General features: G+C 37.0%; 2 protein-coding genes across 9 annotated transcripts in view; both read right to left on the reverse strand.

Annotated features, from left to right (window-relative positions):
* CLOCK (clock circadian regulator) overlaps positions 1-16901 on the reverse strand; it is a 131959-nt gene extending 115058 nt beyond the window's left edge. For 4 of the 6 annotated variants that reach the window (XM_004775507.3, XM_004775509.3, XM_004775505.3 and 1 more), the window contains exons 1-2: positions 16766-16901; positions 15466-15544 (exon numbers count right to left, since the gene is read on the reverse strand). The gene's annotated coding sequence lies outside the window, so the exon portion shown is untranslated. Of the gene's footprint in view, positions 1-15465; positions 15545-16470; positions 16610-16765 lie in introns of those variants that run through there. The other 2 variants (XM_004775506.3, XM_045079772.1) reach the window with 1 other exon arrangement.
* Positions 16902-23656: 6755 nt separating this feature from the next.
* The window catches only part of PDCL2 (phosducin like 2), a 36289-nt gene continuing 32878 nt past the window's right edge, over positions 23657-27067 (reverse strand). For all 3 annotated transcript variants that reach the window (XM_004775500.3, XM_045079776.1, XM_045079777.1), the window contains 2 exons: positions 26810-27018; positions 23657-23838 (listed from right to left, as the gene is read on the reverse strand). In XM_004775500.3, coding sequence (XP_004775557.3) covers positions 23681-23838; positions 26810-27018 — 367 coding nt within the window. In that variant the 3' untranslated portion in view covers positions 23657-23680. The remainder of the gene's footprint in view (positions 23839-26809; positions 27019-27067) is intronic.

Below are 27067 nucleotides of genomic sequence, written 5' to 3' on the forward strand. Positions count from 1 at the left end.
TATAATTTTTAATAATTTTACCCTCTAAATCTTTATACTAGTTAAGTGATTAACATGCCACATTATATCGTAAGAATACTCTGAATTTGATTATATACTTACCTTTACTAACATGTTCTGTAATTCTTTAAGTTTTTAAGTTACTAAGTAGCATCCTTTAATTTCACCTTCAAGAATGCCTCTCAGCATTTCTTGCAGGTCAGATCTAGTGGTGACACCCTCAACTTTTGTCTGTTTGGAAAAGTCTTTAACTCTCCTTCAATCTTGAACAATTTTGGTGGATAGTTTTCTTGGTTGGCAGGTTTTCTCTTTTGGCACTTTGAATAGATCATCCATCCCACCTTCTCCTCACTGCAAAGTTTTGCTGAGAAATCTGCTGACAGACTTATGGGGGCACCCTTACATGGAAGCAATTTTTTCCCCCTTGATGTGTCTAAACTTTTACATTTGACTTTAGATAATCTTTTTATAATGTCTTGGAGAAGACAATTCTTGGGTTTAAAATTTGGGGGGACCTGTTAGCTTCTGAACTTGGATAGCCAAATCTCTCCTTACATTTGGTAAGTTCTTAGCCATTATTTCTTTAAAATTAGCATTTTAGGGGCACCTGGGTGGCTCAGTTGGTTGAGCAACTGCCTTTGGCTCAGGTCATGATCCTGGAGTCCTGGGATCGAGTCCTGCATCAGGCTCTCTGCCCCGCAGATAGTCTGCTTCTCCCTCTGACCCTCCCCTTCTCATGCTCCCTCTCCCTCAAATAAACAAAATCTTAAAAAAAAAAAAAAGGCATTCTGCTCCTTTCCTCCTAACTTCCTCCATGATTTCAGTAATGTATAGTTTAATAGTATCTCATCATTGTAAAGCCTTTCTTCACTCATTTTCATTCCCCTTTAATTTTGCTCTGACTACATAGAGTGACCTGTCATCTTCTTTCTTCTGCTTGGTTGAATCTACTGCTAAACCTACTGAAATCTTCAGTTCAATCACTGTATTCTTCAACTCTAGGATTTCTGTTTATTTTAATAGTTTCTATTTATTTTTTGAATTTTCTTTTTGAGAATTTGTTGGGTGATACTGTTCCTCTAAGCTTAGTATTTATATTTAATCCCTCTATGTTTAATTTTCTTATTTACTTATAAAGCTTATTTGAATTATCAAACTACAAATTTCAGACTGTCAAGCTGTAAAAACTGGCTTAGCCAGTCTATCTAGGAAATTGGGAAACAAATACTGTACCCATTCAACAAGTGACATTGTCTTGATATAGTCTGACTATATGCTTTCTAGTAAAATTCTCAGATCACGGAACAAAACTTTTTTCACCCTAACCCTTACCTATGTTTCCTCTCTCATAATGACTTCATAATAAGATGTAATATATTTTGAAAAAATATAGTAACTACAGCAGTTGTGTATAAATTATCTAATACAAGGTGGTACCTTAAATATTGAGTACCTTCATTTTACAAATACTAAAAATTTCAAATTTGCCCTGAGTCATAATTAAAGATGTCACTCCTTATATTTAAAATATTCCCTAGAAATTCCAAAGGAGTAAATGCCTTTGAAATAGATCATAAATCTTTAGAGGCTATGAGTACTGACTCATTTAAGTATACTTTTGTTGTTTGAAAGGTATTTATTTAAATTAAAATCTTAAGGTGCTCCCAATCATTTACTGACTGCCAAAATCAAAATTAAGTATTCTTGTCAAGTAAAGAGAAGCTGCATATGCCCTTCACAGAGAACTACTTGCTATCCTCGTAAGTAGAAGAGAAGACTAGGCTACTGGTGCCTAAAAAAAACTTATATTTTCAGTATAAATTAGCTGTAATCAAATCTTAAGAGAACTAGAGTGTTTTTCACTTTATACAAAGGAATGAAATCATATTTCTTGTTTAATGGATAAGAAACTATTATACAAGACAGTTCCTACGGTATTTTTATTTTACTTATCTTACCAGTTTCTTAAAACTTACATATGATTGATGTAATACATACATAGTTTAAAAAGAAAATAGTAAAAAAGGCTTATAATGGAAAGGCAGCCAGCCTATCCCTATCTGCAGTCCTGCTGCCTAACAACAATCACTTTCAGCTAGTTTTTGCATTTCACTTGTTTTTATACTTATCTCCAAAATTATAGGTCACGTAACCTTGTCTTTATTACCAGATTACGTCTATTGACTCCCTGTTATGCAAAAGAATGATTTAGTTCACTTATATTATCTTCAATCTGCATTCTTTTCTCCTCATTCCGAAGTCAATCAATCCTACTGAGGCATGTGAGACTAAAAGCTGAATTTAACTTTTATTTCATGTTAATTAAATTGCTAGGTATAGCTAGCAACTACCATATTAGGCAGGTAGCTCTATATTACTCCTGTCTTTTGGCATAAAGTTTCCTTTACAATCTAGAATTAGAATCAATTTTTATATATGTTCCACACGTGCTTGAGAAGGTATGGTGTCTATTTTGAAGACAGAATTCAGTTTATCCATCAAATTTTGCTTATTACTTGGGGTACTTAGGTGTTCTACTGCTTTAAGGTTTTGTTCATTTGATACTCTGGTCTTCTACCAGTTATGGTCTTTGTGAATAAATCTCTAGAATGTTTTTTGCCTTTAAAATATTAAATTTTTTTTAAAGATTTTATTTATTTATTTGACAGACAGAGATCACAAGTAGGCAGAGAGGCAGGCAGAGAGAGAGGAGGAAGCAGGCTCCCTGCTGAGCAGAGAGCCCGATGCGGGGCTCGATCCCAGGACCCTGAGATCATGACCTGAGCCGAAGGCAGCGGCTTAACCCACTGAGCCACCCAGGCGCCCCTAAAATATTAAATTTTTAATTATTATTTTTGTGCAGATATTTGGTACTTCATTATGAAATGAAACATTACAATTAGAGTACTCATCCTTATATGGCTTAATCCTACCCTCTTTATATTTTCCAGAATAGCTTTCTGTTACTTTTAATAAGGTTTTTATTATTGTACTAATGACATCTTTATAATCATCTCCATATATAATGAACTTAGTCCTCTATTTCTTTATATTTTACCTTCCGGTTCTCTACTACAAGCTATGATTCAATATGGTTTATTTTCCCCTCCTCACTTTCTCATCACTAGAGTTCAATCAAACACATTATCTTTGTTAACTGTTTACCTTTCTACTGTTAGGTATACTTCTATTACTATACTTACTGATTTTAAATGCTATTGATTCCTAGTTATTTCATAGGAGGTAATTAGCATACTTGGCACACTTACTCAAGCTCCCACATTCTTTCCCCATCTCCTTCTGAAATTGATAGTTGTTTCATTATTCATGTATATAGAAGACTAATAAGGTCTGCTCAAATACTGACTTCTAAATGAAGACTTCTCTGTTCACCCAGTTTAAAATTGTAAACCCTGCCTACTCCCCTCACATTCATATATCACAACCCCCTAGAGCCTGATGGTCATTAGTACCGTTGGAGAAAAACCCATCTAACATGCTTACTGGTTTCTCATCTAGCTTCCTCCAGTTGGAATATAAGCTCCCCAAAGCAGGGGTTCTTTGCCTACTTTGTTCACTGCTACAACACCAGCAACTAAAACAGTACCTGGGGCACAGAGTAGATACTCATTGCTTGCTGAATGAGCAAGATAAAGTCCACACTAAAAATATATAAAAAAACTATAAAAGCAATCCTGAGAGAAATTACAGGCCTAAATGAATTGAGTTCAACTGTGTTTCTGGCTCAAAAAGACTTGGTATTAAGATATCGTTTCTAAAACGATCCATAGATTCAGTATAATCAATCACAATCCCAGGAGCCATTTTTATATGAGTGGCTAAGTTAATGTTAAAATTCATATGAAATGAAAGGAATCTGAACAAAAACAATTTTGAAAAAGAAACACAGTGCTAGAGAACTTCCATTACTAGACTTAAAGCTATAATCAAGACATTAAGATACTGATGTAAGAACAGACATATGGATCCCTACCTAAAGCAGATTTCATAAAGACCCACACATACGTGTTTAGTTGATTTTTGACAAAAACAGAAAGATAATTCAGTGAAGAAAAGATTATCTTTTCTAAACAAATGGTGCTAGAACAACTGTATATCTATGTGGGGGGTGGAAACTTTTTTAAAGAATCTCAACCCTTTCTTCACACTATATATTTTTAAAAAAACTTGAAATGAATCAGACTTAAACACAAAAGCTAAAACTATAAAACTTCTGCAAGAAAACATGAAAAATCTTTGAGGTAGATAAATATTTCTTTGAACACAAAATCTGAAGCATAAAAGAATTGAAAATTTAAAGTTTTTTTTTTTGGTTTTTGTTTTTTATTTATGAGAGAGAGAGAAGGGGGAGAGAGCGAGCACAGGCAGACAGAATGTCAGGCAGAGGCAGAGGGAGAAGCAGGCTCCCTGCTGAGCAAGGAGCCCGATGTGGGACTCGATCCCAGGACGCTGGGATCACGACCTGAGCTGAAGGCAGCTGCTTAACCAACTGAGCCACCCAGGCGTCCCAAAAGAATTGAAAATTTAAATCAAACTTTAAAACTTTTCAAGACATCATCAAGAAAATAAAGGAAGGAAAAGGTTGGGAGGTAACTTTCACAATTCTAACATCTGATCAGAACTTCATATCAAAATATATTAAAGAAATAGAACACATCAAAATACATTAAAGAAAAAGAACATTTTATGTCTAATGTTGCTTACAATAAGCAACCCATTTTTTTCTAAATGGACAAAAGATTTTAGCAGACACTTCACAAAATGCAAGAATGACCAATAAGCACATGAAAACATGCTCAGTATCATTAGTCATTAGAAACACGCAAACTGAAACCACAATGAGATATACGATTACACAACCACTAGAATGACTGAAATTCAAAAGCGACAATACCAAGTGTTGACAAAAATGTAAAGAAACAGAAACTCACAGGTTTCTGAGGAGGATATAAAGTAGTACACCCACTTGAGAAAATAGTTTGATGGTATCTTATAAAATTAAACATACATCCCAGCAATTCCACTCCTAGATGTTTGCCCAGGTGAAAACTCATGTCCAAAAAAAGTTTAGCAGTTCTGTTTAAGGCCAAAAGTTGGAAGCAATCCAAATGTCCACCAACTGACAACTATAAACAAATTGTCATATCCCACACAATAAAATAGCCCACAGTCATAAAAAGAAACAAACTATTGATAGAAGTATCAAAAGCATTAAGCTAAATGCAAGCCAGACCCAGAAGACAATATAAAGTATGATTTCTTTTATATTACATTTGCAGAAAAGACAAAATTGTGTTAATAGAAAACAGATTAGTGGTTGCCAGGGGAGAGAGAATTTTTCAGGGTGAAAGGAATTTTCTATATCTTGATTGTGATGGTGGGTACGAGAATGCATCTGTCAAAACTCAATCAGTGTATACTTACACTGAGTAAACTTTAATATGTACAAATAAACCTGAGTTTTTAAGAAGTAAGCTAGGTCAAAAACTAAAATCCAACTACCTAATATGCAATAGAATACTTAACAAAAAATAGCTCATGGAAATTAAGTATTCTGTGTAGCTTTAAAAAGAAGAAGTCCGGGGCACCTGGGTGGCTCAGTGGGTTAAAGCCTCTGCCTTCAGCTCAGGTCATGATCCCAGGGTCCTGAGATCGAGCCCCACATCAGGCTCTCTGCTTGGACGGGAGCCTGCTTCCTCCTCTCTCTCTGCCTGCCTCTCTGCCTACTTGTGATCTGTCTGTCAAATAAATAAATAAAAATCTTAAAAAAAAAAAACTGATCTTGCTTTTCCCACATATTTAAAAAATAAAATAAGAAGTCTATATTAAGGAAAATAGAACAGCTTACAGTAGCCCAATATTCTTGCTGAGAACAACTAGAAAAGCTAAGTAAGTTACAAAAATCCTATTCTTAAAGCCCGCAGAAAGATTTGGAAAGATAGAGAACAAGTCAGTCTAAAATTAGAGAAGAGAGAATCTTTTAAAAATGTTTAGATGGGGGTGCCTCGGTGGCTTAGTCAGTAAGCTTCTGCCTTCAGCTCAGGTCATGATCCCAGGGTCCTGGGATCGAGCCCCGCATTAGGCTCCCTGCTCCACAGGAAGCCTGGTTCTCCAGCTCCCACACCCCCTGCTGTGTTCCCCTCTCTTGCTGTGCCTCTTTCTGTCAAATAAATAAAATCTTAAAAAAAAAAAAAAAAGTTTAGATGATCTGCAGTTGTCACTGGGTATAATCAGGTATTTCCTGATTATGAGCATGGGCTGGAGGCTAAAAACATACTTGTCCTGTGCAGAACATTGATGCTAAAGAATCAAGAGTTCAAAAGACCTTTTTGTGTTCACACAGGGCTAGATTAACAAAACTGGACAACTACAGGGACTTCAAGGGACTTCAAGAAGCTACTATCTCCACAAGAACATCGGATTAATTTTAAAACCATGTAGGGTAAGAAGGCTAAATAGTTAACTGAAAAGTTTTGAAAAGCAAAGTGAAAATTCCCACCTTTGGCACTGCTAAGAGGATAAAGACCATCAGGCTTAGAAGTGAAAGCTGTGGAAAACAACACTGTACAAATAAGGCAAATAAGAGGAAGAGTATATCATCAAACTACTAAAACAGTAATCTAACCTCCATATAAATTAAGATGATTGGTTCGCCATTCTACCTGTCTAGAAGAAAAAGGGGACCCTGTCTGGCAAAACATACTCAGTAATGCTTCCTTTATTTTGTTTTTAATCACAATGTCTGGTACCCAATAAAAAATTATAAAACAATCAACGAACTTGACCTAATTCACATTTATGTAACATCAGCTAATAACAAGAGAATATATATTCTTTTCCAAATGCACAAAGAACATTTACCAAGACAGATCATATTCTAGGCCACAAAACAAATCTCAATGTAATTAAAAGGATCCGAGTCATATAAAGTACGTTTTCTCATCACAATGATACTAGAATATAACAGAAAGACCTCTGGAAAATCCTCATATATCTAGAAATTAACACACTTCTAAATAATGTATTGGTAAACAATAAGATCCAAGTAAATTAGAGACTATTTTGAACTGAATGAAAATGGAAAAAATATATACATATAAAAATATGTAAACAGTACTTGGAAGTTTATAGCACACAGGGAAGCACAGCGGCAGAGAGGTAATCAAAGACCTCAGCCTGTACCATAAGAAACTAGAAAAAGAAAAACTAAAACCAAAGTTAAAGGAAGAAAATAATGAAGTTCAGAGCAGAACTAGGAAATAAACAACAACAACAAAGATAGAGAAAATTAGCTAAACCAAAAGCAGATTTTTTGGGAACCTTAAAAAAATTAATCAATCTCTAGCCAGACTGATCAAGTAAAAAAAAAAAGACACATATTTAAAGTCCAACTGAATCTCTATGGATTATATATAAAATTCACTACAGATTTTATAGATATTTAAATATATTAAGATTATAAACAACTTTACCAATAAATTCTACAACACAGATGAAATGGACAAGCTCCTTCAGAAACTCAGCGTACATGTGAAGAGCTGGAAACAAACAGGACCAATAATCAACAGAACAACAAACCATATAAGCAGACCAATAGATGATACAGATACCGGAACAAATAAAGACAAGCATTTAAGTAACTAACCAATATATTCAAGAGAATTGGGAGTATTAAAAATCTATAAAATAGGATTAATGCTCTAGCACTCGAAATCACAACATAAAATTAAGAATACAAGAGATCAGGGGCGCCCGGGTGGCTCAATGGGTTAAGCCTCTGCCTTCGGTTCAGGTCATGATCTCAGGGTCCCAGGATCGAGTTCTGCATCTGGCTCTCCGCTCAGCAAGGAGCCTGCTTCCCCTTTCTCTCTGCCTGCCTCCCTACCTACTTGTGACCTCTGTGTCAAATAAATAAATAAAATCTAAAAAAAAAAAAAAAAAAGAATATAAGAGATCAGTTTCAACAAAAGAGAAAATAGGTTTACTAATGGAAGAGGAGTCAATAGAAGATACCTGAGTGAAATACTGAGAAAAAACTATTTAAGAGATGTGTGGAACATGATCATTGACCTGTAATGTCTAAATTAGAATCTGAAAAGACAGAAACAGGAGCAATATTTGAAGAGGAATAATAAAACATCCTCAAACTAAAAGGCATCAAGTTATTAATTCCAAAAATTGTATGAACATAAAGCAAAATACTTACAAAGCACACCTCAACACATTATAGTCAAACAGCTAAAACACTAAGACAAAAGAGAAAGTCTTAAGAGTAGTCAAAGAAAAATAAAAGACACATTATTCTCAGCCAGACTATAAGATGATAATTACCTTCAATAAGACTGGCAGCTGACTTCAACAAAAAGGCAGAAGACAAAACATTTTTTTAATAAAGAAAAAAAATAACTACCAACTTAGAATTCCATATTCAGTAAATAATATTCTTTTTTAAAAAATGTGAAAGATGGTCTCAAAAATAAAATCACTGTTGGTAGTGTTGCCAATATGAAAATACATACTAAAGGAAGCTATTCGAACAGAAGGAAAATGATCCTAGAAAGAAACACACAAAGACAGGAAGGAAAAAACCCAGAAAGGGTAAATATTAACAAAAATTAGCTGCCTAATACTGCTTTCTGCAGTTTAAAATACGTACAAATAAAATACAGAATAATGATGCAAAAACGTTGGAGGACTTATTGGGGAATGATAGCAGTCATTTGTACTATAATAATAAGTCAAGTATACTTGTTATAATCTCTAGAATAACCATTAAAGATATAATGAAAAAATATTAAACTCACAAGCAAACAGGAGGAAAAACAATCAAAATAAGTTAACTCAAAAGAAAGCAAAACAGAAGGGATAAAAGGAATCAAAGCAGATAATTCAAAGAAGTCAAAGTTGATGGTGGTGGCAAACTGAGCAGTAAAAAAGTAAATGAATTAAATACTCAAAGTAAAAGACTAACAGTTCAATAATGATAATCTGTATTTATTCACAGACATCCAGAAAACATGAAAGTTTACAAAACTGCACATATTCCACTTTAAAACTGCAACAGGTAAATACACACAAATGCCTCAGAAAATACTGAAAAAAAATTTCAATCTCAGGGCTCATCCCTGAGATTTTAGGTGATTTTCTTTATCATAGATTTTCTTTGTAGTTTTTGGCACTTTAATTCTTTTCTAAGGAGCAAGACCTATTTTCATAAAAACCACAACACTTTTCAAAAAAAAAAAAAATCAGTTTACAAATTTTAATGATCAGCTCCAACAAAATAACAGACTTACAGAAAAAGAATATGATCAGGCCTAAGAAGAAGTTAAAAAATATAAACTTATTTCATACAATAAATTTTAATCTGGAAACTAAGAAAGTTTTATAATTATAAATACATCATATCATCACCATTTCTGATGGAGACTAAATTTATCAGGTAAGAGCTGGAAACAGGTTTTCCAATTAACAAATGGTTCCCTCTCTTCTTACTTCTAATAAAAATCTCTGATATTTCCATTGTAATATATTATATGTTAAACTTGTAAAATAAAATTTAAGTCCTAACATTTTTCATTTTAATGTGTGGGTTGTTTCCTAAATAAGATTTTTAATACTACGCCAACTAAAATTTAAGTTTCAACACAGAAGAAAACCAGTTTCCAGTTTCATGAATCAAAACTTGTTGAAAGGCATCAAGGAAAAATACACAATACCATGCATCTTGGAACCATATTCTAGTAACTTTATTATTCTAAGTCACATAAAGAGATCAAGTACTCCCAAACTCTCTATATAAAAACAAAACTCTAAGCAACTTACTTAAATATATTTAAACTGGGAGGGAAAAACAAAAAGGTAAGAGCCCTGTCTGATATACACTATGAAAATAACAAAACCAGAATCACTGCTAACATTTATTGACCACTTCACTATGGGATACTCTTTGCTCAAGTAATCTGCATTTTTGTCTCACTTAATCCTCACATCATATTATAAACTAGTATTATCTTCCTTTTACAGATGAGAAATTGAGATAACATTTGCCCAAGGTCATACAACCACCCAGCAGTAAAGCCAGGATTTGAATGCCAAGCAGGCTAGCTCTAGAACCTTGCACTCTTAATCACTACACTACGCTATCAATGAAAGTAATTATGATCTTGTTAAAGTAATATACTGTCTTTGTTATTAAATTTCAGGCCACAAATGAGCTTCATTTAGAATAAAACCAAACATTTTAACTATGTGGTCCTGTTGCTGAGAAAATAATATCTAAAAACTTCGTACTTTCATGACAGAGAAAAAAGCAGTCACTATTAAGAGTATATTCATTAAACCTGAGAACTTCCAAAAATAGACAATAGAAGGCACATTAAAAACTACTGCATTAAACTGTCTACAAAATCTTATCTATTTTCTCTTGAAAGTAATTTAACTTGGGTTTTTTCCCCAACTTAAACTGGAAGATCCAGACACCTAGGAGTAGAATAAAATGTCACAGAAATCCTAAATAAAGCTAATGTCAATTTTTTGGGTGATGAAGGATTCTTTCTCAGTATTTACACTTTCCTTTTAAGGAACTGTTTTGGAGCAAGCAAAGAAACCTCTCTGTTGAACTTCATTTTAATCATGTATGGACTAATTCATAAATCCCCACCCTACTTAGCAAGCTCATCTAGGTAACTGTTATCCAAATGATTTATGCTCATGAAATGCAAAGTTAGTTTAATTCAAAGTAAAACACAGGTTAGAGATAAACATTATAAAAGCCTTGGAATCACTATTATGGATCGTTATTAATTTATTATATACTTATATTTTTCAACAAAAAGCATAAAAGTTTAGTTTAATCTGGAGAGTAATACAAATACAGTATCTACTTAAATTCTAATTCAAAAGTGACACCATTTAAAAATTCATCACTTAAATGTCCAACTGAAAAAGATGAATTAGTAAATTATTACAAAAACATAGATTAGAGTACTCCATAGCCATTAAGAATAATCATGTTGTGGAAAAACACATAAAAATGTTCAGGATCCGTTGTTAAGTGAATAGAATAATTTGCACTACAGTAGATGCATTATTAGCCCATTTTGTAAATATCATATGTCTTTAAGTACACATATATTTATAAAATGGCTAAACAAAATGCAGAAAGAAGATATTCCAGAAGGTTAACAATGGCACCTCTTTGTAGTGGGATTTCCAGTGATAAAAATTTAATTCATGCTTTTTTGTGTCTCCCAAACTTTCTATGTTAGGGATGTGCTATTTTTATAACTAGGGAGAAGAGATTAAGAAAGAGACAAAGGAATTATTTACATTAAAGCTTTATTTTAATACAAATCACAAATTCTTAGCTAGAGATACGGCTTAACCCTTACTAGTAAAGCCCCCACTTTTTGTTTTGTTTTTAAATACAAAACCTCTTTACATGAACCAACCTGTATTCTTGTTTTCCACTATTCTGAGCAAGAATTAAAAATTAAAGTACCTGATTAAATGTGAACTCTGAAAAAACATGGGAATTTTTGTCTTATTTTTGTCTTATTTGAACTTTTGTCTTATTTGACCTCATAATTGTAGAAATTAAAATATTCCTGAAAAATAAATGTAAGTCACATCCTAGCAGCATAAGTCAAAAGGAATTCATAAAAAAAATTTTTTGTAAGTGATTTCTTTCTGTTGACTTCTAAGACTTAAAACAATAAGCAGAATTACATCTTTGTGAAATACACACCTAAAGCAGGTAGCGAAAATAGTCCAGTCCTCACTAAAGAGGATGGGTTTAGATAATTTGAAACCTGCATAACTAAAAACATGGAGAAAAACAGTAATCTCCTATCCACCTAAATCCCAGAAGTTACACTAACAGAGCTATATAAATGACTAACAAATGGTTGTAAAGCAACATATAAATAAAAATGCCATAATAATTAGAGTTAATCAGTAAGCAATAAATTGCTCTGACACTTTATTCTTTAAGTAATTCATACAACTCCATCTAGAATTTTAGACTTGGTAAAAGGGAAAATGCAGTCTTGACTAGTACAATGTCTGTAAGAAACTACACATTAAAAAAAGTATGCATCTGGGGCGCCTGGGTGGCTCAGTGGGTTAAAGCCTCGGTCTTCAGCTCGGGTCGTGATCTCAGGGTCCTGGGATCCAGCCTCACATCGGGCTCTCTGCTCGGCGGGGAGCCTGCTTCCTCCTCTCTCTGCCTGCCTCTCTGCCTACTTGTGATCTCTCTCTCTGTCAAATGGATAAATAAGATCTTTAAAAAAAAAAAAAAAAAAAAAAGTATGCATCTGCAAAGAACTGGAAGGAAATAGACACAAAACAAAGTGATTTGCTGTAATATGGAACTTCAATTTTTTACAATGTTGTTGTTTGCTTTCATAGTTTAAAATATTTGCAGCAAACATATTAATTGACATAACACTATGAGTAAAAATGGATGGGGAGGTGGTATATTAAATATGTCCTCTGAGAAAAGTTAATAAGAAGCAATTTACTTTTAACACTAATACTCTCTGATATATTAGATGGTAGGTAACAGTTAACTGACAGAATTAAATTTCCTAATATTCCTAACAATTCTGAAATCTAACAGAGGCTGTATTATAATTATCAAACTAAACATCAGATGACTCTTTCCACTGGACTATTGTAAAAACAAAAAAAAGCAACTATCAATTAGTCCTTGTTATAGTGCTTGCCTATAACAAGGCAATTTAATTCCTTACTTCCTTGCTCATTAAAAGCTAAGATTTGAGCTTTCTAAATTTGTTCTATCCTTTCTTAACGATTTAAAAGGTTGAGATATAAACCCTTCCTCCAATCCCCATGCCTGTAAAAATAAAAAGCTAGAAACATTCGCACCCTTATAAACCTTATGTATATTTTTCTTCTGGAATCAATCATTTCCTACCTTGTGTTAAAATCATTACACACGTGCTCTTTTAACTACACTAGATTTCAAACCCCCAGAGAGCAGCGTCAGTGATACCGCACTTTTCTATGTATATCACGTATTGTAGTAAAGACTAAATAGTAAAGATTTAGTCTTGATTAATCCCCTGAACTTTCTGCACACTCCATCACCTGAAAAGAATTATTAGAAAGGTAGTGTTCTCTTGCAGGAGGAAATAGGAGGTGAGTGAAGGTGTGCATACTCCTTTGTCTGCTGTCAGGTAAGCACAAACCAGACCAAAAGGCCTTTCTATTCCTTTTCCCTTCCAAGGCTAGACTCCATCTAAGTCAATCAGCATCTCCTAGCTAAGGACAGAGTGGGCCTTCAGAGGACCTGGAGAAGTTGATGTAATCTGGGGAGTTTCTAGTGGTCTGCAAGACCGGGTCAAAATCCAAAGAAAACCCTAGAATGTGGACTCTAAAGAGTCCTACAAAACCCAAGGAATCCAACTCTTTCAGCTGAATACAATCTACAACCACATAAAACTCACACCGGTATGACCTAATTGCAAACTGTAAATGCCCCCCAAGATGACTGGACCCTCACAAGTGAAAAGATGAGTATAAAGAGCACACCAGATGTTAAACTTTCTGACATGCTCCAGGTTGTTTTCCTGTCCCGTGAGTAGAAACAGAGCCCATAGTAGAGGCAAACTGACAGAAAAGACAATTCATTTTCCAATATTAAAAAGTCTATGTTTGTAAACACACAGAACAAGATCTACAAGATTAAACAGTGTTAACAGCAGCTATCTCTGGAGAGGGACATGAAATAAAAGTTTAATTTTCAAAGGAGGTTTTCACTTACACACATATTGTATTGTTTTCATCTTTCATGAGCATCAGTTTACTTTGGTAATTTTAAAAAAATATTAAGTAAAATGCTGCAATGTGATTCTATTTTGTTCAAAAAGGATTAATAGACCCACATGGAATTCAGATGAAAAATAAATGCCATTTTGCAGAAGCTTGGCTACTTCAGACCTACAGTTCAAACAGAAATAATGCAATTATCCGATCCTACAAAATAAAAAGGAATACTAGTAACATAACAAAAATGCCCATAGCAACTGTCACCCACTAGTCAACGTTCACTATTTTGATTATACAGTATTAGCCACCAGAGGGAGTTTCAGTACCCTCCCCTCAAAATTATATCCACTCTAACAAAGCCCTTTTTCAATTTTAACCTAATTAAAAAGGTTACGCTAGCAGAAAAAAAAAATCTTAATACAATTTTTATAGCAATCCATAAATCATAAAAAGTTTTTATTGCACCAACAGAACACTGCTTCTCCATTTTATTTTAATTTTTCATTAGAAGTATATTTACAATTTGACATTTCATTGAGGTGCGGGTCTGATTTCCTTAAGAGAAAAAAGTTTCCCAGTCTGAAAAACAAGATACCTGGACAATCAAATCTATTATCATTGTAATGGGGTCCATATTCTCGACTTATCACAACTTTGTGGTTAGAAAAAGTGAAATTTTATACAACTATGACTCCTAAGAAAAAGAGGAAGAGGGACACAAAACTACCCTCTGAAAACAGCATACTCCGGCCATAATGCCCAAAGTAAATAATGCCATTGTGCTTTAGCAAAGCAAAATACAACGAAGCATCTTTATGAGTTACTCTGTGATGTCAGCATCTTAAAAATCAAAGTTGAAAGAGCCCAGCTTATCATAAACTTCCTTTCAATGTTAGTTCATTTTTCTAAAAAAACATTAAGAGAAATCACACTGAAAATGTCCAAAATCACACGTAATGGAACAGAGACAGGCAGACCGACAAAACCCACGCAGCAAATTATTTGGGAGAGGACGATTTTTGCTTAATCTAGTTTAGGAGTCTGTACCATAGTCACAAAAAATTTCTGAATACAAAGACATTTACAGTGTAAATCTCATTCCCCACCTCCCTTCCTCAGGCTACTACTTCTCCCTCTCTCCCACTGCTATTACTTCCCCAGTATCCTCCCAGAGTATCTTTATAGTTGAAGAGCAAACACAAGTTCACATTCTTATTCCTCCCCCACATCTTAACACATAGAGAACATTATTCACACTGTCCTACACCTTAGGGTTCCCCCCTCTTACTAACATATTTTGCAGATCTTTCCATGCCAGTGCACAAAAAGCTTCCTCATTCTTTTTCTCATAGCTGATCAAGCCTAGTTCCACCACCACTCTCATTTGTCCTCTTCTGGCTAACCTCTAATGACATTCTGTTCATTCAAATACCTAATACCTGAGTTAGTTTCCTTCCCCCAACAAGACTTTAAAACAAACCAGATTTGAGGTGTCCCAGGAGAGAACTTTCAAGAAAGCAACTCGTTAGCTAAATTATGTCCGTTTCAGAACGTTTGTTTTTCAAGCAGGTGAAGGCACAAACATACCACAACTCTCAAATCACTAAAAATAAAGCGACAAATCAGAAGGCCATCTTCACGTGAAATTACCTTTTTTTTGATTTGGGGGATCAGCATAATCGTCATATCAATAATGACTGTAAAACTTTCTTCTTGTGCTTTTCTTTCACTGTAAAGGAAAAAATAAAGGCTAGTAAGCCTTCAAGTCCTAAGAGCGTGGCATCCTAAGAGCAAGAGAACGACCACCTGACTCGATCTTCAATCCCCAGGTCAGAGGCCAAGACCTTTATCTCTCAGGATCCTGCTGACTTATCAACAGGACGACTTCTACCCCAACGAAACACTCTGAAGAAGACAAGCTCTGCGGCGCTACGTGTTGGAAATTACACCCCAGGAGCCAGAGCGCCAGGACCAGATCCGCAGACTCCAGCTTCGCGGGCGGAAAGGGATCTACAACAGCCAGCCGCGGTGCTGACAGGGCGCGGGCAGGCGCGGGTCGCCAGAAGGAAGACCCGGCGCCGCGCCGCGAGCCCTCGAACCCGCGCAGTCTCCCGCGCGTTCCCCGGGAACCGAGCCCCGGAACCACGACCACTAACGGAACCAGCCCACGGGCGGAGGCCGCCGCTCGGACCGCGGACCGCGGCGCGCGGGCCGGCAGCCGGGAGGGCGGGGGTTCCCCGGAGGAGCTGGCCGCCCCGGCGCCCCATTGGGCGCCGCTCCAAACGTGCCCGAGTTGTGACAGGAATAAAGTGGGTCACAAGGCCTAGCGGGTCCCCAGCGAAAGCCCTCTCGGCACCGCGTCTCCGGCTTTCCCGGCCTCTGGAGCCGGCCCCAGCCCGGAGGCGCGCTCCGGCCACCCGCCCCACCGTGCACCCCAATCCCGCCCCTGCCCCGCAGGTAACCCCGGCAGCCCCGGAGGGCCCCTCAACCAGGGCGCGACTCCACCCCAATTCCCGGGAAAAGGCACACTAGGGCGACAGGCAAAACTTGGGCTTCAGCTCCCGCCTTCCCCTCCCTCGGCCGCCGCCCCCCGGCCACACACACACACACACACACACACCGCCCCCCGCTCCCTCCCCTTCTCCGCGCCCTTACCGTGTGGCTTGCGGCGGCTCCGGCTTTTTCCCTCCCCCACCCTGGAGTCTGGCTGCGGTGACTCGGAACCACTAACCCGGAGCGCCCAGGAGACACAACGGCTCCCAGCACAAGCAGCACCTGGGGCTGTGAGTGGCGCACCCCCCCCCCAAAAAAATTCACCGCTACTGCCGCCCGCTCCTCCCCCTCCCTTCCCTTCCCCTCCTCCACCGGCACCGGGAGCACGCATGCGCCGCCGAGGCAAGCCTACCGGCGGACTTCAGGCCCCGGGCCCACCCGGTGGGGCGCTACTCACCGGGAGCGCGCACGCGTCGGCGGCCAGATTTCCTTCGCGCTCTCGCTCTCGGGGGTTTCCTTTTTAAGCCGGTAGCCGCAAGCCCAGGCTGTGATTGCGCTCCCTGCTGGCGCATGCGTCGTCAGTGACCCCCGCGGGCTCCGACGGCCGGCGCTCTGCATTTGCCCCTCCCCTCACTCTCCCTTTCCCCGGCGCAACCCCGTGCGCATGCGACTTGCCCCGTTAGGCAGCGCCGAGCCGCGGAGGGGATCCCGGGCGCCGAGGAGACTCCGGCTCCCTCGGGCCGTGCGTCTGCGCCGTCTGCGGAGGGAAATCGGGATCTCCCCGGCGCCCCCTTCCCGGCTCTCATTACTGGAAAGCTGGGGAGGCGGGGCCTGCTCGGGTGGAGGGTACGGTCGGTCCGGGGAGCGTTGGCGTTAGGTCCGGGCGGCTTTGGTTCTCACCCGCTGCGGGGAGCGAGGAGGAGGAGGGAGAGCTCCTTGCCGGATGCGGCACCCGGAGGCCCGAAAGGGGACCCTCTCTCTGTTGTAAAGCACATCACTTGGCCAGCACGCCGGGGAAGGCTTTCTGGGTGTTGGCAGACGGAGGGCTTTTTTCATTCTCCGGCGGCATCTCTCGCGTTTCCTCTCTTGGGACTGGGAGAGGTTGTTTGCGAAGGTGGAGAGACATCCCGAGACGTCTTTTCCTTCTCCCTGAAAGGAGCGCGGCTCGGGTCGCTGCTGGTTGGTGGGTGGGCCTGCGGAGGCCGGGTCTGCGCCCGGGCTGCGGCGGGAGGTTAGAGGAGGTCAGGAGATGGTCGTTGGGAGTTTTTCACCTGGCCTTAAAGGCCTGGCGACAGTTGAGTGGAAGATGGGGAATGAAGCAGTGGGATACACCAGGACCTGATTTGCACGGCTTCCCTTGTTAGAAAAATATGTGACTTCCTACTTACGTTAGGGGAAATGACTTCCCTTGATGCATAAAACACACTTAGTCCACATGGGAAAGCACTTTTCAGTAGTTGTAAATGATTGGAAAAGAAGTTTATACAGTCCTAATTCCTAGTCTTTTTTTGTTGTAATGAATGTCCTTTGGATTTAAAATAGAAGCCATCTTGTTTCAAAAAATAACCGTTTGGGCTGTAAATTGCTCCCTTGGAGGTAACATGCACCTCAGTAAGCATTTGAAATTCTTGCTGGGGACTCCTGGATGGGCCAGGTCATGATCCCAGCGTTCTAGGATCCAATCCCACATGGGGCTCCTTGCTCAGTAGGGAGCCTGCTTCTCCTGCCTTGTGTTCCCCCAGCTTGTGTGCACTCTGACAAAATCCTTTTAAAATAATCAAAATTCTTGCTGTATGCTCAGAGGAAAAAGAACATCAAAACTGAGGAACTTACCCCTCATCCTTCACCTGAGGATTTTCCTGTCAAGTGTGGGGAAAGAGGATTTGTTAAGCTACTCCATTATATAGCAGAAGGGATTTTAGTAGACGTTTTGGTTCTTCATTCCCTATTCTGATCATTTCCTTTGGGAAACTATTCACTCAGCCCATATGGCTGCAGCAGGACTCCAGGGTGAAGGCATATTTGAGTTAATGCTCGGCTTTAGGCTGGTTTTACCAAGAAGGGTGCTCTATCTTTGACAATGGATTTAAATTTAGCAAAAGCGGGGCCTGAAGCCATCTTTTCACTCATGGGTTATTCTAAGAAGGAAGGTAACTTGGAAAAAAGCAGATTAAAAGATGGGAGATTTGGCCTAGATACGTGTTTGATGCCCTGAATCCAATGTGGACTAAATAACCGAAATTTTAGTTAAATTAGTTCTTTCATACGTTTGTTTTATTGCTTAAACCAGTCACTTACTACTAAAAATTCCAGGGGATGCTGGTAGCCCCAGAGGAGGCAAGGTTAATAATACAGATAAAGTAGGTTGTAGCCAGACCAGAGGGTTTGAATGCTTCCCCTGCGGCATGGATGTTTACATTCTATTCTGTTCTAAAAAGTGATCCCTCCTCAGTTCTACATCATCTCTAGACTTCATATCTTCAAAAATACCTTTGCCCCTTTTAATGGTTCCATTGTCCTCTTAGTCACTACTGTCAACTCCTTCATCTTTGACTCCTTCCTTACTCTTTTTGTTTAATCATTTACCAAGACCTGTTGATAATCCTGTTTTTCTGCTCCTCTGCCACTACATGAACATTTCCCACAGTTTGATTCACTTTATCTGTTTCTCCCATATTCTCTCCAAGAAGTAAACTATCATGTTTTTAAAAACTTTTCCAACTTCCAGATTCTACTTTTCCCTAAAACCATCATTCTGCCTCATAGTTGCACAGATCCTGAATGTCCCCACCCTAAACACAATTTATATATATATATAGAGAGAGAGAGATACATATATATATAATTTAAATATTCTGTTAATTCCTTCTGATATATTGCTGTTACTTACACTGAAAATATCCAACACTTTTCCAACTGATTCTCCTAGTTGATGTCTTGATAGAGACAGTATAGCTTAGTTGTTAAAGAGTGCAAAATTGGAAACTACAGTGTCTGGCTTGAAATCCCACCTCTTAATATTTGCATGACTTTGAGCAAGTTATTTCTCTGCTCTTCATTTTTCTCATCTGTAAAATGAGGACTAGCAAACCTATCCCATGGGATAATTGAGATATAAAAAATAAATGTAGTTGTGTACGTGTGTGTGTGTATAAGTAATAGTACCTGGCACGTAAGAGATCTCGTATAAGTGTTGGCTAGTATTTTTTTTTAAGTAGGCTCCACATCCAATGTGGGGCTCAAACTCGACCCTGAAGAGTCACACCCTCAACCAACTCCGCCAGCCAGGTGCTCTTAAGTGTTGGCTGTTACTAATGATAATCAACTTTTCTGTAATTCTTAAGTCTCTTGCTCAAATTCTTCCCCTAGTTCTGGGTCCAGTCAGTTACCAAATCCTGTCTGCCCTTTCATAATATTTCTCTTATCCATCCTTTTATAGGCATTACTAGTTTCACCACTATAGTTCAAAGTAAATTGGAAGATAGGAAATTTAAGATATGTGTAATTGGTAACATACAGAAAGCTTGTGGTCTTTTTTTAAAGATTTTTATTTATTTATTTGACAATATTTCAAATTGAAATATTTCAATTTGATTCAATATTTCAAATTGAAATATTGTCAAATATTTCAAATTCCTAATCATGGTCAGGATACCCTGTTTAGCCCTTGCTATCTCTCCAATCTCATGTTCTCCCATTTTCTCCTTTTCCCATAACACTCCCACCTAGAAATTTCCTTCAATTCCTTGCTAATAGCCCTGTTCTCTGGCATTGGTACATGCTGTGCCCTTGCCTAAACCACCTTCCTACCTATTCTCATGGCTGATTCCTCAGTCTTCATGTCTCAAAGTTCTAACTACCCTATTTTTTTTTTAAGGTTTTATTTATTTATTCAACAGAGAGAGATCACAAGTAGGCAGAGGCAGGAAGAGAGAGAGGAGAAATCAGGCTCTCTGAGGAACAGAGAGCCCGACACGGGGCTCGATCCCAGGACCCTGGGACCATGACCTGAGCCAAAAGCAGAGGCTTTAACCCACTGAGCCACACAGGTGCCCCCTAACTACCCTATTTTTAAGTAGGGGCCTCTCCTACCTCTCAGTTGTCCCGCCCTCCCCCACAGAGTACCCCCAGTTACTCTCTGTTGTTTTGTCCATCTTTCTTCCATAATACTAAGTTTAAGTTCCATGTATATTTGACATTTGTTTTCTCATTTGCTAACTAACATCCCTGCCATCACAGGGTAAACTCCAAGAAGCAAGGACTGTGTGTTTTGTCCACCACTGAATTTGCAGCATCTATTTCAGTACCTGAGGTGAATGAATGAATGGATGAATGAATACATGAAAGGTAAAACATGCTAGAAAGATGATTTTTAGGATTATCTTTGAATCTTAGATTATGAATGCAGGCAGATTATAATCCTATGAAACATTAACCTTAATAATGTGTTTTAAAGGGTGCCTGGGATCGAGTCCCGCATTGGGCTCTCTGCTCAGCAGGGAGCCTGCTTCCCTCTCTCTCTGCCTGCCTCTTTGCCTACTTGTGATCTCTCTCTCTGTCAAATAAATAAATAAATAAATATCTTAGAATTTTTTTTTAAATGTGTTTTAAAGTACAAAAGGGAGATAAACTGAAATCAAATAGCAAAATATGATAACTCTTAATAACTAAGAGTGCAGAGGAACAGTTAAAGAAGGCATCAAGGAGCACCAGGGTGGCTCAGTAGTTAAGTGTTAAGCATCTGCTTTCTGCTCGAGTCATGATCTCAAAGTCTGGGATCAAGGCCTGCATAGCATCTGGCTCCTTGCTCAGCAGGAAGCCTGCTTCTCCCTCTTCCCCTGCATGTGTTCCCCTCTCTCCCTGTGTCTCTTTCTGTCAAATAAGTAAAATCTTAAAAAAAAAAAAATACAAGATGTCTTTAAGGGGTTTGATACTGAGTGCTGCCCAGTCACTTAAGGATCTCATTAAAACAAAAATTGCAATTCAGTTCGTCTGGGATGGGGCCTGAGATTCTGCGTTTCTAAGCAGCATCCAAGAATGCTGCAAATTCCAGGACTATACTTGGACAAACGCACACTGTAAAGTCGGGAAGGGAATTGCATGGCTGACAGCAAGGAATAGAGAAAAATCCTAGGTTGGAGTATATGAAGTATCCATTTTTTATAGGTCCCAAACTTAACTTGTTGAATATTGGCAATTAAAAAAAAATTTTTTTCAGTTTGTATCCCATTAAATAAAAATCATTCAATAAAATGGAAAACAAATACTAAATCATTTCTCCGCATTCTGACATTTATACCCTACTGAAATGAGAATGTGTCAATGAAAGAGCATATGGGAGTAACACTGACCCACACCGGCCCCTGTGAGGACTTGCAGGAGCAATGTGTGTTTAGGCATGTGCACACACACGCTTCATTTGAAAAAGACTGACTGGACTCACAGCCACTTAAAACATGCTAGAATTTTATGATTTTTACAAATGTTTAAGTCTTCATGAACTGTTCTTAGGAATAAAAACTTACTGCCACCTGGTGGATTTAACAGTTGGAAGGGAAATCTGTATCATTTCATTCAGGTATCTTAAATACTGTACTCCCTCTGTTAATTTTAACTTAAGAAAACAAATACATATTTACTTTTAAAAAATTTCATTTAGTGGGACCTTTTTCATTTGGTTTTAAATGGAGGTAGGATAATGTTTGTATTTATATGCATTACATGGTATTAAAGTTACATTTTAACCTTATAATGTGGCTTTTCATTTCCACAACTTTTATCCCTATTTAGAAAGATATCCACCCATTTGTTAAAGAGAATTTTAGGAGTTGGACCAGTATAGGTTATTATTTCTCTTACATGTGTGCATAATACCATAAAAAAAAAAAAAAAAAAAAGACCATCTTGGCTCCTGGGTGGCTCAGTCGTTGGGTGTGTGCCTTTGGCTCGGGTCATGGTTCCAGCGTCCTGGGATCAAGTCCCACAACGGGCTCCCTGCTCGGTGGGGAGCCTGCTTCTCCCTCTCCCACTCTCCCTGCTTGTGTTCCCTCTTTCACTGTCTCTGTGTCAAATAAATAAAGAAAAAAAAAAAGACCCATCTTGTGCAACCCTCAACTTTCCCTCCCTTCATCCCAATATGTACGGTTTCAAAAGCCCTTCTTAGCTGTCTCAGAAGAAAGCGATCTTCCCAATCCTTTGCAAAGTTAAATCATTTGGTTTTACCTTACCTGGTTACTGTATTCAAATCTGTATTTACCTTTCCTCCCACTTCCTCATGATCTGGCGCCTCTGTGATTCCTACTTCCTCCCACCCCCAAAAGCAGCAGTCTTTTCTTGACTCCATGTTGATCTGTGTCAATTCTCGCCAATTTATTTTTGTAACTTAGTCTAGATTCTCTCACAAACATCAGTGAACATCCACAATCAGAATGATGGGCCATCAATACAAAGTAGAATAAAATGTTATTGAACTATTACATGCTGGATTTACCAGCCTTTTCTCTAAAAGTGGTGTTCATTACTAAGCCAAGATAAAACATCCTACAGGTCTTTTGCAGTGTCCTAATTTTGTATACTTTTTCATCTTGAATTCCTCTGTGATTACTATTAAAACATAGGAAAGCCTCACAATATATTTTTCTCACTTCTGATTTAGAAACTTTACGTGTCATGTACTTGTGATTCCATAGTCTATCAGTGAGAGTACTTAGTAATTTTCTAACTTCGTAACAGAATTATCAAAAACAATAATAATGTGTCCAGCTGTTTCTTATGTACTTTTCAGAATCCTTAAATTGTGTTTTTCTATTGAGTGATTAATTTTTTTTAACCGGTAAGAGATTTCGAGGTAAAAAATGGTCATAAATTTAAGTATTTTCAGTCAAGTCCCCTAAATAATAGAGTTTAAAATCTGTTGATATAGTGGCACCTAGCTTGCTTGGAGCATGTTACAATCTCAGGGTCATGGGTTCAAACCCCACATGGGGTATGGAGCTTACTTAAAAAATAATAATAAAAATAAGAAAATAAAAATAAAATCTATTGATGTAAATGAAATTTCATGGTCATCTTTCATCATGTTCATTCATAGGCCTCTTTGGGAGTAAGCGACACAGAGGACCTGTAATATCTGTGCCTTTATCCAAAATGGATCCAAAAGATGATAAACCACAGAAAATTATTAAGGGTTTAGTACAAATTCTGGTTTTGTTGAGGGCAATAAATATTCTGAAATACCTGAAAGTTTTTAAAATGATATATAAGCTATAATTCTAATATAAAAATAAAAATAAATCCATAAATGTTCTGATCTCTGATTATAAAGGCAGTGACAACAGTATATAAATACTTTGAAGCTATTTATTAAATATTTCTATTTGGTATCATCATTATCACTGTTTGAACTATTAGTGTCATCATAAATAGAAGTGTTTCTAATTGAAGATACCATCACATCTAAAATGTCTTTTTTGGGGTTTTCTTCTAAATCAGTCTGTATTGCTCCAACTTCTGCTAGTTTCCATTCAAGTTCTGCAATAAATAACACATCATTAAATCCAGTAAAAATCTTGGAAAATGAAAATAACTCATTTATGTGACAAAGTAACTGATACTAATAAAATCAATGTGTAAATGAAGATATATTTAGAACTGACTGACAAAGTACTACAATATCAAAACACATGTTGGATACAGCAAAGTTAAAGGGAGAAATTGTAGCTAAAATGTTTATTGTAAATTGACTGAAAATAAGTGGCTTAAAAGTTCAAATCAAGAAACTAGGAAAAAAAGGTAAGAAAATAAGAAAAATAAAATTAAATAAAATAAGAAAAGCTAAAAGAGGAATATAATGAGGAAAAGGCCTAGCAAAAGTAGAAAAACTAAATCAGTATAGGTGACCAACAAAATCAAAAGCTCATTCTCTGAAAAAACTAACAGATATACCTCAACAAAAATTATCATAAAAGGAAAGAAACCAGTTCATATAAGGAATTTACATGGGACATAACCAAAGTAAAGATTCTAATATGGCTATAAGACTATGAGAAATTTATGCCAAGACATGTGAAAACTTCAATGGGAAAATTTTAACAAAAATAAAAATGACCAAAATATATATGAGAGAGAAACCAAAAGAATTGAGCTGATAACCAAAAACCCCAATCCCTATAAATTCATCATTACATCAAATTTATTCTTAAGTACTATATGGATGAACAGAACATTTATGAGGCAAATTACAAACACACTTCTTAGGAAAATTACAAAATATGTTACAAAATGTAATATATACATCTATGAGGAAAATAACAAAAGACATAAAAAATAAATGATGAGATATATCTCATTCATGGATTGGAACATCCATTGTTATTGGATATCAAATCTTCAACAAATCATCTATAAATATGATTCTAATAACAGGATTTTTCATGTAAGTTGACTAATTCCAATATTTATATGAAATTTTGAGAAAGACTTGTGCTGCTAGAGACAACTAGATTGTTATAAAGCTGTAGTACTAAACACAGTGTTGTTGATTGATTTGAGGATAGACAAATAGTATAGACTTCAGAAATGAAGCATTTTTGGAACCAGGAAAAGTAACATTAGCAAACATTAAAAATCAGTGGGGAAAACACCTCACATACATTAGGACTGTTACTATACATAACACATACACACAGAGAAAACAACAAGTGTTTGTGAGGATGTAGAGAAATTGGCACTCCTGTGCATGGTAGGTGGGAGTGTGAAATGGGGCAGCCAGTATGCAAAACTGTATGCTTTTTTTCAAAAACTTAAAATAGAATTACTGTATGATCCCAACAATTCTACTTCTGAATATATACCCAAAAGACTTGGACTAGAACAGAGTAGTTGTACGTCTCTGTTCATAGCAGCATGATTGACAAAAGCCAAAAGGTAGAAATAACCCAAGTGTCCATGGATAGATGAATGGATAAACAAAATATGGTCTAAACATAAACTGGAATATTATTCAGCCTTAAAAAGGAAGGAAACGCTGACAGATGCTATAAAATGAATGAACCTTAAGGACATTATGCTAAGTGAAAATAAGCCATCACAAAAGGACAAATACTGTATGATTCACTTATATGAGGTATGAGTATAGTCAAATTCATGGAGTCAGTAGGTAGAGTGGTGGTTTCCAAGACTGGAGGAGAAGGGAATGGGGAGCTATTGTTCCGTGGGTATAGAGTTGTAGTTATGTAAAATGAAAAGAGTTCTAGAGATGAATAGTGGTGATACTTGTACAACAGTGTGAATGTACTTAATAGCATTGAACTATATCCTTAAAAATGGTTAAATAAGTCCTGGGTATGGAATGCACAGCACAGCATGGTAACTATAGTTAATAATGTAATAATGCTGTATTATACATTTTTGTAAAAATGGTTAAGATGATAAATTTCATGTTATGTGTATTTTACAATTTACAAAGTTGTTTAAGTATATAAACACATACCCAAACCCCAAAACATGGACCAATAATACACTATTCATCTTAGTGATTACCTGTAGGGAAATAAGAAGGGGAATGGGACTAGGAATGACAATATAAGTAACTTCAACTATCTCTGTAATGTTTATTTGAACAACAAACAAATAGCTCAAACAAAGGAATAAGTGTTCACATTTGTTATTTTGGGGCAGTAATCAATTACATGAATGTTTGCTATATTATTGTTTGTACTCAAGCATTAATTTCTTTAATTAGAAGGGTGAGGTTCAATGGCTTCCACATGATGGTATGAGAAAAAGATTTTAATAATATAGATTAAAGCAATTCCAAGAAATGACTAGATCAAGGATATGGCCTTAGAAGTAGCTTAGCACGTAAAAATTATTAAAGAAGTTAAAAGTATAAAGTACTGTGCTATGAAAAGACAGGGACTTGATTAACTGACAAAATCAGATAGTATGTGGATAAGTGAAAGATAAATTGTACAGAGAAAATATGCTATAGATATTTAGTAGAGAAGAAGAAGACAAGATTATGAGTCCATCCAAAATCACATAATGAGAGAAATGGAAACCTAGGAGAACCACAAAGGAATAGGGTATGGGAGAGAAAACAAAGAATGGTAGGGTGTTTGGGGTACAGGGAACATATGAGTCAAAGAATAAAGGCACAAATGAATAAGGAGTTTCTCCAGTAGTGGTTGAAGTACAGCTTGGCTGGAGCAGAAACTAGAAAACATTGAGTATTATAGTTGGGTAAGTAGGCTAAAATTTTCAAGCAAAGATTCTGTATTTTTAACTTATTTCACAGAAAGAACTATTAAGGATTTAAGCAAGTAGTTGTTGTAGTAAGAGTACTATTATAGGAAAATTAATTGGGAGGCATACAAGAAGAGACTAGAAGGGAGAGAAAAACACCTTATATTTTATGGAAATAAACTTTCATGGTACTTGTTAATTTATGGAAGTTTTCACTTGCTTTTTTAAATAAACATTTTAAAAATAATACCATTACCTTCTAGCTTGAGATTTATCCCTCCACATTCTATAATTCCAATGAATTTGCCTTCTATCTGACCGTTTTTATAAACAAAAATTGTTGGTAAACAATTGTCATGGTAGTGTTGAATACAGCTATTCACAATGGCTTTAACAAATTTAGTTTCTGGAAACTTTCTTGCCAGGAGACTAAGATGCTGGTTAACCAACAAACACATTGGGATGCTAAAAAGAGAAATAGCACACAATATCTTTAAAAACATACTACTTATCT

The sequence above is a fragment of the Mustela putorius genome, unplaced genomic scaffold (genome assembly GCF_011764305.1).
Source record: "Mustela putorius furo isolate JIRA1106 unplaced genomic scaffold, ASM1176430v1.1 tig00000430_pilon_pilon_pilon, whole genome shotgun sequence".
NCBI classification, from domain to species: Eukaryota; Metazoa; Chordata; class Mammalia; order Carnivora; family Mustelidae; genus Mustela; species Mustela putorius.